General features: G+C 45.2%; 1 protein-coding gene across 2 annotated transcripts; it reads right to left on the reverse strand.

The window, feature by feature from the left end:
• Nucleotides 1-8,243: 8,243 nt before the first annotated feature.
• On the reverse strand, nt 8,244-15,065 carry LOC123190316 (uncharacterized). 2 transcript variants are annotated; one of them, XM_044602936.1, is made up of 8 exons: nt 14,205-15,065; nt 13,437-13,492; nt 12,333-12,442; nt 12,022-12,181; nt 11,845-11,937; nt 11,133-11,261; nt 10,252-10,509; nt 8,244-8,427 (listed from the first exon to the last, which is right to left on the reverse strand). In XM_044602936.1, the coding sequence occupies exons 1-7, from the start codon at nt 14,944-14,946 to the stop codon at nt 10,300-10,302; spliced, it is 1,500 nt and encodes a 499-aa protein (XP_044458871.1). In that variant the 5' UTR covers nt 14,947-15,065; the 3' UTR covers nt 8,244-8,427; nt 10,252-10,299. The 2 variants fall into 2 exon arrangements, with proteins under 2 accessions (XP_044458871.1, XP_044458880.1); XM_044602945.1 differs by lacking the exon at nt 10,252-10,509 and having other exon boundaries at nt 14,205-15,059.
• Nucleotides 15,066-15,626: the final 561 nt, after the last annotated feature.

The raw sequence follows: 15,626 nt of genomic DNA on the forward strand, positions 1-15,626 counted from the left end.
AAAGTTTTCAATTTCCAATCATTTTCACACAATCAATCACACAACAATAAAACAAACAATCATAATAATTTATTTAATATAACATTCCAAAATTTAGAATTTTGGGATGTTACAACCGGGAGGTTACCGGAACCCCCCGGGGGCTTAATGGGCCTACATGGGCCTTAGTGGAAATAGAGGGAAGCAAGGGGAGTGTGGGGCGCCCCCCCCCCCCAAGGCCCAAACCGAATTGGTTTAGGGCAAGGGGGCCGGCCCCCTCTTTCCTTCTTCCCCTCTCTCTTTTCCTTCTCCCGAATCCTATTCCAACTAGGAAAGGGGGGAGTCCTACTCCCGGTGGGAGTAGGACTCCTCCTGGCGCGCCCTCTCCCTGGCCGGCCGCACCCCCCCTTGCTCCTTTATATACGGGGGCAGGGGGCACCCCATAGATACAACAATTGATCAAGTTGATCTTTTAGCCGTGTGCGGTACCCCCCCTCCACCATAGTCCACCTCGATAATACTATAGAGGTGCATAGGCGAAGCCCTACGTCGGCAGAACATCAACATCGTCACCACACCGGCGTGCTGACAAAACTCTCCCTCAACACTCAGCTGGATCGGAGTTCGAGGGACGTCATCGGGCTGAACGTGTGCTGAACTCGGAGGTGCCGTACATTCGGTACTTGATCGGTCGGATCGTGAAGACGTACGACTACATCAACCGCGTTGTGCTAACGCTTCCGCTTTCGGTCTACGAGGGTACGTAGACAACACTCTCCACTCTCGTTGCTATGCATCACCATGACCTTGCATGTGCATAGGAAAATTTTTAAATTACTACATTCCCCAACATGGACGACTATATTTGGATACCGGAATGGTTCCGGGTGAGATCGGGAATATACGGGAGCACCGGGAGGTTATCGGAACCCCCCTGGAGGTATATGGGCCTTATTGGGCTTTAGTGGAAAGGAGGGGAAAGGAGCAAGGGAGGTGGCACCCCCAAGCCTAATCCAAATTGGGAGGGGGGTCGGCCCCCCTTTCCTTCCTCCCTCCTTCCTCTTCCTTCCCTTTCCTATCCAAGTTGGAAAGGGGGGAATCCTACTCCCGGTGGAAGTAGGACTCCCCTTGGCGCGCCTCTCCCTGGTCGGCCGCCTCCTCCCCCTTGCTCCTTTATATACGGGGGCAGGGGGCACCCCAAGACACAACAATTGATCATTGATCTCTTAGCCGTGTGCGGTTCCCCCCTCCACCATAATCCACCTCGATCATATTGTAGCGGTGCTTAGGTGAAGCCCTGTGTCGGTAGCATCATCACCACCGTCACCACACCGTCGTGCTGACGAAACTCTCCTGAGAAACTTTGTTGGATCGGAGCTTGCGGGATGTCATCGAGTTGAACGTGTGCAAAACTCGGAGATGACGTGCGTTCGGTACTTGGATCGGTCGGATCGTGAAGACATACGACTACATCAACTGTGTTGTGCTAACGCTTCCGCTTTCGGTCTACGAGGGTACGTGGACACACTCTCCCCTCTTGTTGCTATGCATCATCCTGATCTTGTATGTGCGTAGGAAAATTTTGAAATTACTACATCCCCCAACATCTCATCCTCGCCTGACATCATATATTCTCCCTCTATTCACAAATATAAGATGTTCTAACTTTTCCTAAATCAAGTGTATATTAGACACATGAATGTCTTTATCGAAAAAGACATGTGTTAATGTGTTTGTTCACCCATTTTAATCTATATAGTCTATATTAAAATATCCAAACATCTTGTATTACTGAACGGGGGAGTTACATTTTTTTCCATAGAATCCAAAAAGGATCGAGCTCGACTATCAAACTAAAGCGCACATTAATTCCTAGTTACTAACGCATCCAGTTTTAGGCTAAGTAACCTGTAATTCCGGGTGGATGGGGTTTAAGAAATATTCAAACAAGAGAATGAACAAGGAACACCGTATGCTTTGTTACATGCGTGTACGGAGTAGGGCAGATTCATGTGTGCTGCGTGCCAATGAAGCTATACTAGTGGTTGGGGCCCGCTATTGCAGGCCATTTAAGAGAAAGCTATGCGCACCTCATCATCATGTCAAAAATATATAAAAAAAATCTCACGTCACGTAGATATCACAACCATCTTAAAAGCAAAAAAAGAAAAAATTTAGAAAAACTTCTCTCAAAAAAAGTGCCCCTGCCATTAAGAAAAACTCTAAAAAGGAATTTCTCATCATGACCAACCAACATGCGCCACATGGCGTAGCTGGTTGGCCACCATTCTAGCGTCTCTTAATTTAATTGTGGGTCGTTTAAGAGAAAGCTATGCGCACCTCATCATTATGTCAAAAAAATAAAAAAAATATTCTCACGTCACGTGGACATCACAACCATCTTAAAAGCAAAAAAGAAAAAATCTAGAAAAACTTCTCTCAAAAAAAGTGTCCCTGCCATTAAAAGCCTCTAAAAAAGAATTTATCATCATGACCAACCAACATGTGCCACATGGCGTAGCTGGTTGGCCACCATTCTAGCGCATCTTAATAGGTTTAATTGTGGACCGTTTAAGAGAAAGCTATGCACACCTCATCATCATGTTAAAAAAATAAAAAAATATTCTCACGTCACTGGACATCACAACCGTCTTAAAAGCAAAAAAGAAAAAAAATAGAAAAACTTCTCTCAAAAAAAGTGTCTCTGCCATTAAAAAACTCTAAAAAAGAATTTATCATCATGACCAACCAACATGTGCCACATGGCGTAGCTGGTTGGCCACCATTCTAGCGCATCTTAATAGGTTTAATTGCGGACCGTTTAAGAGAAAGCTATGCACACCTCATCATCATGTTAAAAAAATAAAAAAAATATTCTCACGTCACTGGACATCACAACCGTCTTAAAAGCAAAAAAGAAAAAAAATAAAAAAAACTTCTCTCAAAAAAAGTGTCTCTGCCATTAAAAAACTCTAAAAAGAATTTATCATCATGACCAACCAACATGCGCCACATGGCGTAGCTGGTTGGCCACCATTCTAGCGCCTCTTAATAGGTTTAATAATAACACCCTTGCTTTGTAGCTATACGAGTAAGCAAGAATAGTTTTGCTGCGGTTAGGCAGATCAGTTCATGGAAGCAGCTATTAAAGCCACACGACGACGATCCAGTATTTGTTCTTGACTCGGTATAACCCGCGGCGGCACCATTTTTCCCAACTGCTACACGGTGTGATTGCATGCACAAACACCAGTCCGTCGGTCCGTCAACCCATCTCCATATCGACCAATTATATATGATCACCCATCTCCATCTCGAGCATAGCTAGCTCGTTAATTTGCTTAAGAATCGCACAAGTAACCTTCACACAATGACACAATCTGTTACGCTAGTGATTGCGTTGCAGATGCAAATTTTGAGTAACATTAAGCAGATAGTGACAGTTCAAGCACATTGTAGGCGACCATGTATTTATGTTCCAAACAGAGACCCAGTCAGAGAGACATGATACTCTACTTTTTACGTACAGCTTCGTGGAGTACAAAGTATACTTCGCACTAACAGAAAGCATAAACATTTTCTTCGTCCTCGGGATTGTTTATTATAGAAAGTGTTGTCTGAGATCTCTTTGAGCCCCAGTTATGCTTACATGCATCGACAAACAATTCTCATTCCCTTCTCTCTCGGTAATTTGTCATCCGACACGATGCGTTGCATTGCATGATGCATGCCATCCGATACGGCTTGGTCCAGTTATTAACATCACCGGATGCAACGCGGTTCATGGCTGTCAGAAGAGTGTCGTGTGTGTGTGTGTGTTTTTTTTTTTTTTTTTGCGAATGAATTCTTTCATTACTCAAGTATCAGAGAATACAATTCGTCCCACAAGTGCCAAAACATCATCCGGACCAGAGCCTAGCCAAACCAAAGTTCGGCGTTGCAACCTACCAAAATTTGCCAAGGCATGACTAACCCTATTACAGCTCCGACGAATATGAGTAATGCAAGAATTCCTTTCTCCCAAACTACTAATGATCTCCCTGATAATGAAAGCATATTTAGATTTGTTGCTATTCCCTGTCTTAATCATATTGACAGCCTCTAAACAATCAGATTCCACATCTATTGGTAAGATGCTCCACTGAAGGGCCAAAGAAATTCCCTCCCTTATTGCAAGTAACTCTGCCTCCAGCACATCATCACATGCATAGAGAAGTCTGCAAGCACTGAAAACAATTTCTCCTTCGTGATCCCTTGGGATCATTCCGGCTCCCGCCGTAGAGCCCAGGACCGAGGCATCCGTGTTGAGTTTGACTCTGCCCACTGCTGGAGCGGACCAAGAACCACCCACTTCATCAACTCTGTATATGTCCTGATTGGGAATCTGAAGACATGCAACTGACATTTTTCCTTTCACTAAAGCATCACTTGAGCATATATGAATAGAGTTTAGGGATGACAGATAGCTGGACAGGAAGCGCACAGAAACATCCACGGGCGGTGGCTGTTTTGCATGCACAATTTCGTTACGCACATACGAGATTCGCCAGAATAGCATCATAATCCTAGCTCTCTCCTCTTCATGCAGTTTCGACAGGAGATGAAGGAACCAATCACGCCCAACATGTACGATGCTTAGACGGTCCGGCAATGTCCATTCCTTCGCCATGGCCTTCCATAGGAACACAGCATGATTACAGGTGCAAAACACATGGAACGAGTCCTCCTCCTCCATACCACACACAAGGCATGTACCTGAGACTTCCAAGTTCCTTTTCACTTTATTTGTCCAATTTGCTAGCGAATCTGTAGCTAACCTCCAAGCAAAAGACTGAACCTTCGGTGGTACAGAACTTTGCCATATAAATTTCCATGCTTCTCTTGTTCCATCCGGCCGGGAACTTGTAGAGACTTCATTAGGATTTGAGCATTCATCACTAGCCAGTTTATACGCACTACGTACAGTAAAAACTCCACTTTTTTCAGGCCCCCAAGCAACAAAGTCTTCCTCTAGCCGAGCAGATGGTTTTATTTTCTGAATTTCAACAATGTCGACCGGGAGAAAGAACTGATTTATTTTGTCAAAGTCCCAATTACCATGGATATTCAGAAGCTCCGAGACCCACTTTAGGCGGCACCTACCACGCTGTGAAATCAAGCCTCCGGTTGGCTCGCGTGCTATCCATCGATCTCTCCATATACGTACACTCTGACCATTTCCGATTCTCCAGACCACGCCTTTTTTCAGAAGTTCGAGACCATAGGCAATGGCCTGCCATGTAGGTGATGGGTTACTAGTGAACACCGTATCCAGTAGGCGCCCATTTGGGAAATACTTCGCTTTAAAGAGCCTTGAGCATAAACTGTTTGGGAACTCTAATATTCGCCACGCCTGACGAGCAAGGAGCGCTTGATTAAATAGACGAAAGTCTTTAAAACCAAGGCCGCCTTGTTTCCTTGGCCTAGTCATTTTCTCCCATGCGTACCAATATGTTTTCCTCTTCCCTTTCTCTGCACCCCAAAAATAGTTCCTAACCATGCGGTTTAGATCATCACATACCTCCAACGGGAGTTTGAACACACTCATAATATAAGTAGGGATAGATTGAGCAACAGCACGGATTAACACTTCCTTTCCCGCTTGAGTAGGGTGCCCATCATAAGCAAACAATCGATTTGAAAGTTTTACTTGCAGGTTCTGAAATTTTCCTTTTGACATACGGCCATCCGGAGTGGGCAGTCCCAAATATTTCTCTTCAAACTCTGTCGTGGTTACTTGCAAAATATTTTTTACTCCGTCTCTGGTTCCTTCCGGACATGAGCCACCCACCATCATGGAGCATTTGGCAGGGTTTAACAGCTGCCCCGTGGCATTTGCATAAACTTCCAGAGTGCTTTTAATATATTGTGCTTCTTGGTCACACGACTTGAAAAACAAGAGCGTGTCATCCGCGAATAATAAGTGTGAGACTCCCAGTGCACTTCTAGTAATTTTCGGCGGAGAAATATTACCGGTATCAATCCCTTTAGTGATAAGAGCAGAGAGACCGTCAGCAACAAACAAGAATAAATATGGGGACAGCGGATCACCTTGCCGAAGACCACGCGACGGTGCAAACGAATCCAAGATGACTCCATTGAATTTTACTGAGTATCTCACCGAGGTCACACATGACATAATCCAGTCAACCCATCGGTGAGCAAAGTCAAGCTTTTGCATCGTTTGCCTAAGGTAATTCCAGTCCACTCTATCATAGGCTTTTGAGAGATCAAGCTTATAAGCACAATAACTCCTGGTAGGGTCCTTCTCTTGCTTTATATGATGAATACATTCAAAGGCAACATAGGCATTGTCGGTAATCATACGTCCAGGAATAAAAGCACTTTGCGAAGGCGAAATAATCTCATCTAGAACAGGCCTTAACCGGTTTACTAAGCATTTTGAGACCACTTTGTAAACCACATTACATAAACTTATGGGGCGGAAATCCGTGATTTTCACAGGGTTATCAATTTTCGGGATCATTACAATGATAGTATCATTGACATTTTCAGGCATTATCCCACTTTGGAAGAAATTTTTTACCGCAGCAATTATACCTTCCTTCATTGTCCCCCAGTTACGCTGAAAAAACTGCGCGGGGAAGCCATCCGGACCCGGCGCTTTTAGAGGTCCAATTTGGAACAGAGCGTCTCCAATCTCCTTGTCTGAGAATTCCGCACATAAAACATCATTTATTTGCGGAGTTACAACAGCCTCAAACAAATCAGTGACTTGGCCGTGATCAAGACTTGGGTTAGCCGAAAACAGCTCCTCAAAATAATCTGTAGCGGCTTTCCCCATCTCCTTAATCCCCGTATGCACAACACCTTGAGCATCTTCCAACTTCTTAACTCTATTTTTCCTTGCCCGCCATACTGATTTTGCATGGAAAAATTTTGTGTTCCTGTCTCCTGCTTTTAGCCAATCTATCCACGTTCACAGGCATTCGTCCACGTTGCTTTGAAGACATAGGAGTGTCAAGCATGCCCATATAGACTAAATTTGGAGAAACATGTTGCTATAAGTCAGAGGGCATTTTTGGCAATTACAGACACATGTACTAGAGTTCTAGATCAGGTGCAATATAATTTCAAGTTGTTGAAAGATTTGTAATGTTGTGTGTTCCGCTTGAGATATGTGAAGCTTGTGTGTGTTGCATGCATAACCGCAACAACAATTTGTAAGTTGCATGAATTTGCAGTTAAGGTAAGTCGATTTCGTGGGAGAAGAAAGAGCAGGCGAGGCGGAGCTCTAAGGCCGAGTCAGGAACAAGCTGGAGTCGGAGACGATGCGGCTTGTGTGGCATCTTAGGTAGAAAAGACTTTGTGAGGGGGGGCCTTCTAATATTTGATTCCTATCTGATTCCCACTCAGATTGACGACCCGGCGGCGAGCGGAGCGGGACACTGCAGGAGGAATAGCTCAAGGAGGCCGATCCAAAAAGTTGACTTACACAAAAGATATCAGGCGACTCACCAATAGTGGGTCCCATAATCCACCGGATTTGTTAGTTCATAGACAAGTGATTTACTTTACTCCCTCCGTCCATATATATGTAGGGCCTAATGCGTTTTTTTTAGTGCCTTTGACTATTGATAAGATTGGAAGAAAGGATATATGCTTTTGTTCTCGTATATATATCCTTATCCCTTGATAAGATTTTGTCCTTCTACTTCAATCATAAAAACATGGTAATAAGATTTATTTTTTTAGAGAGCACAACTACGTGACCACTTGCGGCATTGCCTACCTCCACTACAACTCTCACATCGTTTCAATAGTTCTCTTGCTCCATCCATTCTCAGACGATCAGACCCATAAACAGTAGTACTTGGCCATCCAAACCATGGCCGACTCTTCTCAGAAATGCACCGAGTAGAAGAGAAGCGGTGATCTCCAAGCCTTCAGACAGAAATGATGGCAATAAAGTTTTTCGGACCAAGCAAATACATGCCACTATCCTGAACTGTCTACCTCCACTACACTGTCCTGCTCTACAACTGCATCCTACACGGCTACATCGATGAGCCACTGCTGCCATTGTTCAACGACACCAGCAAAACTGTGTGTATGTCTTACAAGAGAACCTGTTTTGGATGTGTTGGCCGAACTATGCACAAGGTAGCGTGTTCATATGTACTGCCTTATACCGTCTTTGTTTGAAATGCTTTAGACCTTTTGTGCTGCTAGGAAAACTTATGACGTATTATGCCTCATGTTAATTCCTCGAATTAAATACCTCTCATATTCTGCAACTTCAGAAAACCGAGGATGCCAAAGGCTTCAATTGTGAATATTTCAACGGCCTGAAGCCTCCAACCGTTACCGAGGCATGACAACGCCAAGCTGGAACTACAAAAATAATGGACCCTTTTACTGCTCATGTTCTCATTGGTCCGGCAAGCTCTGCAAGGCAGGAAGACAATACCATTAGAGAACTGAAGTATGTATTTAAGAATGCCATTCGAGCTAAAGCTGAACAAGGTTGCCATTCCTATCAACCCTTATATCTTTTCCATCAAATATTTCCTCCCTACACATTTTTTTTTAGATAAGACACCCAAAGGGCATCTTATATCTGACAAGTATCAAGGAAAACAGTAGCTAGTACAATGGAAAAACAAGAAGACACAAAACGACCAAAGGGCAGCCCCAGTGCATGTAGCTCCTGCTTGCGCAGGGTCTGGGGAAGGGTCCGACCACTTTGGGTCTATTGTACGCAGCCTTTCCCTACATTTCTGTAAGAGGCTGTTTCTAGGACTTGAACCCATGACCTCATGGTCACAAGGCAGCAGCTTTACCACTGCGCCAAGGCTCCCCTTCTTCCTTCGACTTCACACCGCCAGCTGGAGCTGAAAATTTTCACTGAACCAGCAGTAAGGGGAAGGGACACCTGCAAACGCCCTCGTCATACCCTCACAGACCTTGTGCTGACGCTGGATCGGACGTCGTCGAGGTAGACTGGTAGAGAGACACTGGAGAAACCTTATTCCAATGCGCCAGCGCCATCACCTCCTCAGATGCCACGAGGGAACCAAAACCTAAGGGGAACATGGGCCTACTAGAACCAAGAAAAACGGACGGGGCGGGTCACCACTCCTCTGGCCGCTGACGAGGCTGCCGTACGAGAATGACAAAGGAGACCTTGGGTAACGGCCAGGGTTTGCATGAAAATGTTAGTCCTTTTTTAGTGTAAATGTGCTCATTTTTTACTATTTACTTTTAGGATGACTCAAAAGTGGAAAAGGTTATGCGGCAGCTGGAGATGGTGGCCTCCCCGGTCTTTCCGAAGAGGCCTGCTGGCAATGCGACGTTGTGATGTGGGCTGCAGCATAGAGCGTGGGCGTCTGGGGCGCTATGTACACCGGCGCCAGCATGTCCAAGAAGATTGCTTCGCTAGTTCTGGCTGGGTCCTGCCATCCACCTGCCGACTCCTAGGCACATATGGGTGGAAGGTACGTTGGCCCGGACAGCCCTAGAGATGTGGTCTTCTTCGGAGGCGCCTGGCAACGGCTGTGACGCGGCCTTGAGGCCTGAATCTACCTACCTCGCCATTCATGGTTGGAGGCTGAACAAGGGGAGACCTTTCGTCGTTGCGGTCAGTACTTGGTGGCACCTCCTCACCTGCTCGTTTGGTGAGGACGGTGGTGTGTGTGCGTGTGTCCCTCCTCCTGGGAGGTTGTACCTGTACTGTTGTTCTCTTCCTGTTCAATGAAATGAAGCGCAAAATCTTTTGCATTTTCTCAAAGAAAAAAAAGTGGAAAAGGTTAAGTGCTTGCAGAAAGTCAAAGCCTTCAGAATCATATCCAGTAATTTTGTTCTGGTTCAATTCATCTAAAGATGTTAACTTCCAAAAAAAATCATCTACAGATGTTTGATGCGGAGACCATGTTCACATACATACACAGGTCCATACACGAACCCTAGAAGTATACCATCAAAGTTTAAGATCGCGGGCAAAAGGATTTAGCGGCTGGCTCGTCAAAACGCTACGGCCGCTATAGCGGGCGATAGTGGCCGCTATGCCATTTAGCGGGAACAGTACATATGCATGTTTGTCTGAAGAAACAGATGATTTTCAGCAGAAAACAGAGGATTTTCTTCGAAGCAGTGTTGAAAATCTATGCTACAACCTACAAGTCGTGCAATACCAATAGGCTGACATGCTCTGTTGCTTGTATTGAATCAAAAAAATGATAGAGATTAGAGAGGATCAGAGCAATCCTGTACCTCCTGGAGATATACTGGGAGTTGGAACCGTGTGAGACTGAGCTATCATTATGGAGTGTGGACACATCGACGTCGTCCTGCAGAGGCCTTCGTCGCCGGTCGCAGCGTTGGCGTGTCCGCAGCAGTATAGGTTGCGGCTCCTGCCAGGTGCTCTGGTCTCCGCTTTGCTGCCTCGCACATCAGTGCATCCGACTTCCGGCGAAGCAGCCGCCGGCCCACCGAGCGCAGCTGGGAAGAACCGCGCAGCCGCCGCAGCAGCTGAGAAGGGAATGGGGATAGCGATGAGTTAGGTTTTCTGGATGAGCTGCTCCTCTGTCCTCTCTATCGGGGCAAATGTGGGCCTGGCTCTTGTTGGGCCTCTGTTTCAGGCCGTCCCAGCAAAATTGCAGCGAGCGCAAATGAGTTTTGCGCCGTTTCGCGCAGCGATCGCGTGATTAACCACAGATCGCGTTTTTTCAGGCATCGCGTCGCGGGGAGGCTTCCAGCCAGCGATCGCGCCGCGATCGCGCAATTTTCGCCCGCGATTTAAAAGTTTGTATACCATACAAGTTAAAATTGAGGAGCATGTCTCTTATATTGCTGTGAAGATAAATTGGGTTCTATGCTCTTGACTTTTTGCCATATTCATACAATTAACGTTTCTAGGATGTCATTTTCATTGGAATAATCTTGCACATCCTGGGAACTCTGGTTTCCTTAAAACAGACTAAGATAAACTGACTTAGTATTTAGGTGTGCAATTTTCACGAACAACAACACTTTAATGTTGCACTCCCTCCGTCCCACAATATAAGACGTTTTTGCAAGCTTTGTTAGCTTGTAAAACCGTCCTATATTGTGGCACGGAGGGAGTAGATCGCAGGTCATTGGCAACTACTTACCAGGCCAAGAGCTTCTGCAGCGGTTTTGACACCAGTAGTACATACGCCCCTGTATAGAGAGAGAAGGTGAACCCTCTCTGCAACTTCCAAATTCTTTTTAAGTCCACCAGCGACCATTTCCATTTCTGCCTGCAAGAGACAAAAAAAAAAGAGCTTGCATGAATCATGTTTTTTCTCACCAATAGGAGGATATATACACAATAACATTGAACAATGCCCAAAGAACCCTAGGTTTTTTAAGTTTAAATTATTTGTATGCATAGCCATATAGTGAGACAACTCAGGTAGTCTAAGCCAAATATTACGTTGGAAATATAGCAGCATGCCAGAGTTGATTATGTAACTAGTACATGAAACCTAGTCTTCGCTGCTACAGACATGCAATCACCTAGTATTCACACTACAGCCAGCCCCCAAGTGGGATAAACCATGGAAAACCATAGCAACTCAGCTCGTCTTTCTTCCCTCAGCTCAAAAGTTTAACTTGGTCTAAGAGTTTTACTACAGTTGTCTCCCTTGGATTTACACGCTGTGAAAACATAAATAAATCATATATAGGACAACGTATGGCCGTATGCACTTGCACAACACACTGTTGGGCGAGGGAATCACAACTTTGCAACTCTTGAGAAACTAAAGGATGAAAATGGATCGCAAAAGAAAACAGTAACACTGAGAAAGAAATTGCCGAGCTCAAAAACAAAATACATACAGAATTTTCTTCTGGAGGGAATACACGATGAATTCTACAGATCTTTACAAGCTCATCTAGTGCCTCCGTTCGTTTTCCCTGAATCTCTAGAGCCTGCGGGCAATGACAGATAGAATCAACATGATTGATACATATGCAAGGTCATAAACAAGTCTAAAATCCTACAAAAATCCATACCCAGCATTGCAAGAGACACGCACGAGTGCGAGCAGCAACTGATGCACAAATAAGTGTGGCAGCACGGAACTTGTCCAACCCAATATTCACAGAAAGACCAGCAAGAAAATCTCTTGGATTCTCTCCATTAATTTGTGTTGTCCCCATGTCTTCTGCTGTTCTTTAGTAAGAATAAAATATCAGGAACATGTGTATCGAATAAGCAATAAAATTAAAATAATTACAACAGTTTCTTCAAAGTAGATAGTTGCCATGAAGAGCTGAATGTGACATGAAATACACAAAAAATGCTGTCCTGAAACAGAACACACCTGCTGCAATCGTCCAGAACAAAGCCTGTTGTTGCCCTATAGAAAGAATCGCGTGCATTTTCTGCGTCAAATGAGACCTTTACTCCTGATATCTTGCATAACTGCCTTAGCTGCATTAAAATACAAGGAATAATTAAGGAACAGCAAGATGACATGTTTGACAAACTGAAAAATTATTCCAACAGTTTTCTGCTGCTCCGAAGATTGGGAGATTTATTCAACACAAAGTAAATCTTAAATCATTACATAATAATATTTGCAATAAGATATCTAAGAATCATGCCTATAAATGACATTGCTAGAATAATTAGGCTGATTTATGTAAACAAATCAATGTGGTGACCAACACACATGCCGTCAAGTCCAAGGAAGCAGGGTTGTGATGAATTTCTAATCAATATTACTTCAGTCGCATACAGATTGCTTTTAGTTCACAGTTGGTGATGCTGGCTTCAAAATCAAAATTACAGTAGGCAATAAAATATCAGAATTAAAATTCTATGTGTAAGGTGCCCAACAAGAAAATATTATTTTATGCAATTATGTGACTATATGCCAGGCTGCAGCTCCTGGCTTCTAGCTTCTAGGAACAAGCTGAAGCCGGCGAGTAGAACTCTCCAAGCTCCACCAATGCTTAAGCCAGAGCCAGACAAGCTTAATGTGCATTTTTGATAAGCTGGAGCAAGCAACCTCTGGCCAGCTGCACGTCTCCTTCTACCAAAACAGTAAAACTAGACTGTTCCATAGCTAGCTTTTCAGAGCTCAAATTTTGAAGCCGGTGCTCGGCCAAACAGAGACCAAGATCTAGCAAGAGGTATATGTTAGCCAAACAATCCAATAGAAATGGTTGGAATCCATAGGGATATTGCAGTATTAAACAGTAAGAACGTAATCTAGAGGACCATGGCGTTCTATCAGATTGCGAATTTGTGTTATCTCTCTGAATGTCGACCTACTTCCCATGGAAAAAAAATCCTAACTGCCTGGTACAGAAGGCTATATAGCAAGAAGAGCATGCCAGCACTTCTCAAATTCAAAGTTGATACAAATATGCAAAAAAAAAAAATATTATAACACCATAATGTTAAAGGTACGAAGACTAACTTGAACTGCATCATCGTATCTGTAATCCCTCCCCGCAACCCTATTGTCAATGATTGCTGGAACATGGAAAGATTTAAGGTTTTGATAAGTGAATCAGCATGGAAGTTCTCAGGAGTATGATAAGATGGCCTACATTACCTGCCAATGAAAAAGGGTAACACTATTAGACTATTAGTTATCTAGTACTTTGCATCACCTCCTGTTATGTGAAGGAAAGTGGCAACAATTATAAGAGGTAATTTTATCTTCCATGACCTCAAGGATCCGTATTTGAAGTTTGGACTACCACAATGAAGACACACAAGTTACATGTTCTAATCAATACCAAGAAACTAAGACTGAGGCCAGACACCATTCAAATGTTTGGATTTAATTTGTAAAGGATGTTACTCCTTCTCTTTTTGGGTCAAACCAAAATTCAGCCAAATCTCACACATGGCAGTGATAGTAGAAAAAATCTGCATCCATCTAGACTCAAAAACAAAAGTTGGTTTTGCCTATTAGTGAAAGAAATGCTCAGAACAAATAAAACAGTGCTACTAGCACAGTTCTATTATTGTTCATCGGGCATTCAAAATGATACACTTCTATTTTTGAGTTCTGACAAGTATAAATGAACCTAGAAAGTTGATACTATTCTATTTTTCTGATCGATATGCTTATTTTATATGCAATCTGATTACGTTCAATATTCCTGTTAACTCCATATGTTTTAATGTTTGAACTAGAAACAGAACAGGATAGTTTGAGATATATGCAGGCATTCACCTCGGACCAATCTATTGGCCAATATCGCCCACCTCTCCGCTTCTTGCCCCAGTTCCACCAACTCGGTTTCTACCTCAGGCCACCACTCTGGGACCCTTCCCTGTGGTTCCTTCCTCCTGACCTTCCTTGCGGGCTCCTGGACGCGGCTGACCGGAGGCAGCACAGGAGACGATACAGCCACCACCACCTCCTTCCCTCCCATGCTCCGGTCCCGCTTCGTCACCACAGCTCCGCCTTCCGGTCGTTCCCACCAACCCCGCCCCCATAGCTGGCGCCAAGCACGCAAGGCCAGCCCCAGCGACGCCCAGGCCGCGGCGGAGAGAGCGAGGGACCAGAGAAGGGCGAATGCGGCGAAGCGCAGCGACGAGCGGCGGAAGGTCAGGACCAGGCGGTCCCCGCCGACGACGCGGACGCAGGAGCGGAGGTCGCTGTAGGCTTCGTCGGCCTCCGCGGCGAGGCGCTGGAATCGCAGCTCCGCGCTGCGGCGGAGGCGCCAGAGCTCTCCCTCGAGGCCGCCGAAGTCGTCTTCGGGGGCGGGGGCGTGGGCCGGGGTCGGGGTCGGGGCGGCGGCCTTGCTGCCGGAGCGGAAGGGGCTAGGGTTTTTGCTGCGGAAGCGCCGCGCGAAGGCCAGGGCTGTGACCGTTCGGCGGCTGCCGGGTGAGTGGTGTTGGAGGAGAGACGGAAACGACGTCGAGGTGGCCGCTGCTGTCGCCGGCAGGGCGGCGGCGGTGGCTAACGCCATCGCATCAGGATTCAGGCTGTGTTTAGATGAGGGGTTTGGAGGGCGTCTGCGGTTGGACGGAGATAATTACCCGAACCCGCAGCTGTAGCGAGGCAACTCAAAACGCGAATCATCAAATGGACCTCAAACCTCAAAAAGTTCGGACCAGACGATCCCGACAATTTTAGGCAAACCTGACGGGTCGGCTCAACATGGCACGGCCTGAACTTTTTCTTTTTTTTTTAGAATCAACCACGCACTTTATTTAAGCTCCCACACCAATTTCGTCTGACAAAACATGTAGAATGCAGTCTGGAGGCTGCAGAAACCAAAACCTGTCAGCATCTAGGTGAACACCTTCTCGAGCCAACACATGAGCCCCCTTATTACCTGATCTCCTAATCCAAGTTGATCTGAACTCTATAAAGGAAAGCAGGGATGGATAAAACAGATTGTTTTCAGTATTCGATGGATCGGGTTTTGAGCAGAGTTAATGGATCGAAAGAAAGACAGCTATTCTTGGGCGGTAAGAGCAACTCTAGCATATCCCGCATCCTTCCGACCCGCAAAACGTGTTTGTAGTTCACGCGAAAACGTCTTTGCGGGCCGGCGCGGACGGTCACAACTGCAGACTTCGCATAATGAACCCGTAAAAAAGATATTTTCGGAATATTATTTTTTACGGATCGGCTTTGCGGCGT

Source organism: Triticum aestivum, chromosome 1A (assembly GCF_018294505.1).
Source record: "Triticum aestivum cultivar Chinese Spring chromosome 1A, IWGSC CS RefSeq v2.1, whole genome shotgun sequence".
NCBI classification, from domain to species: Eukaryota; Viridiplantae; Streptophyta; class Magnoliopsida; order Poales; family Poaceae; genus Triticum; species Triticum aestivum.

Coding starts and splice junctions, on each gene's coding strand:
- LOC123190316 (XM_044602936.1), bottom strand. CDS start 14,946: ATGGCGTTAGCCACCGCCGCCGCCCTGCCGGCGACAGCAGCGGCCACC. Junction 12,182..12,332: donor GTTCTGGACGATTGCAGCAG/GTGTGTTCTGTT, acceptor TTCTTACTAAAG/AACAGCAGAAGACATGGGGA. Junction 11,262..11,844: donor TCCCTCCAGAAGAAAATTCT/GTATGTATTTTG, acceptor TGTCTCTTGCAG/GCAGAAATGGAAATGGTCGC.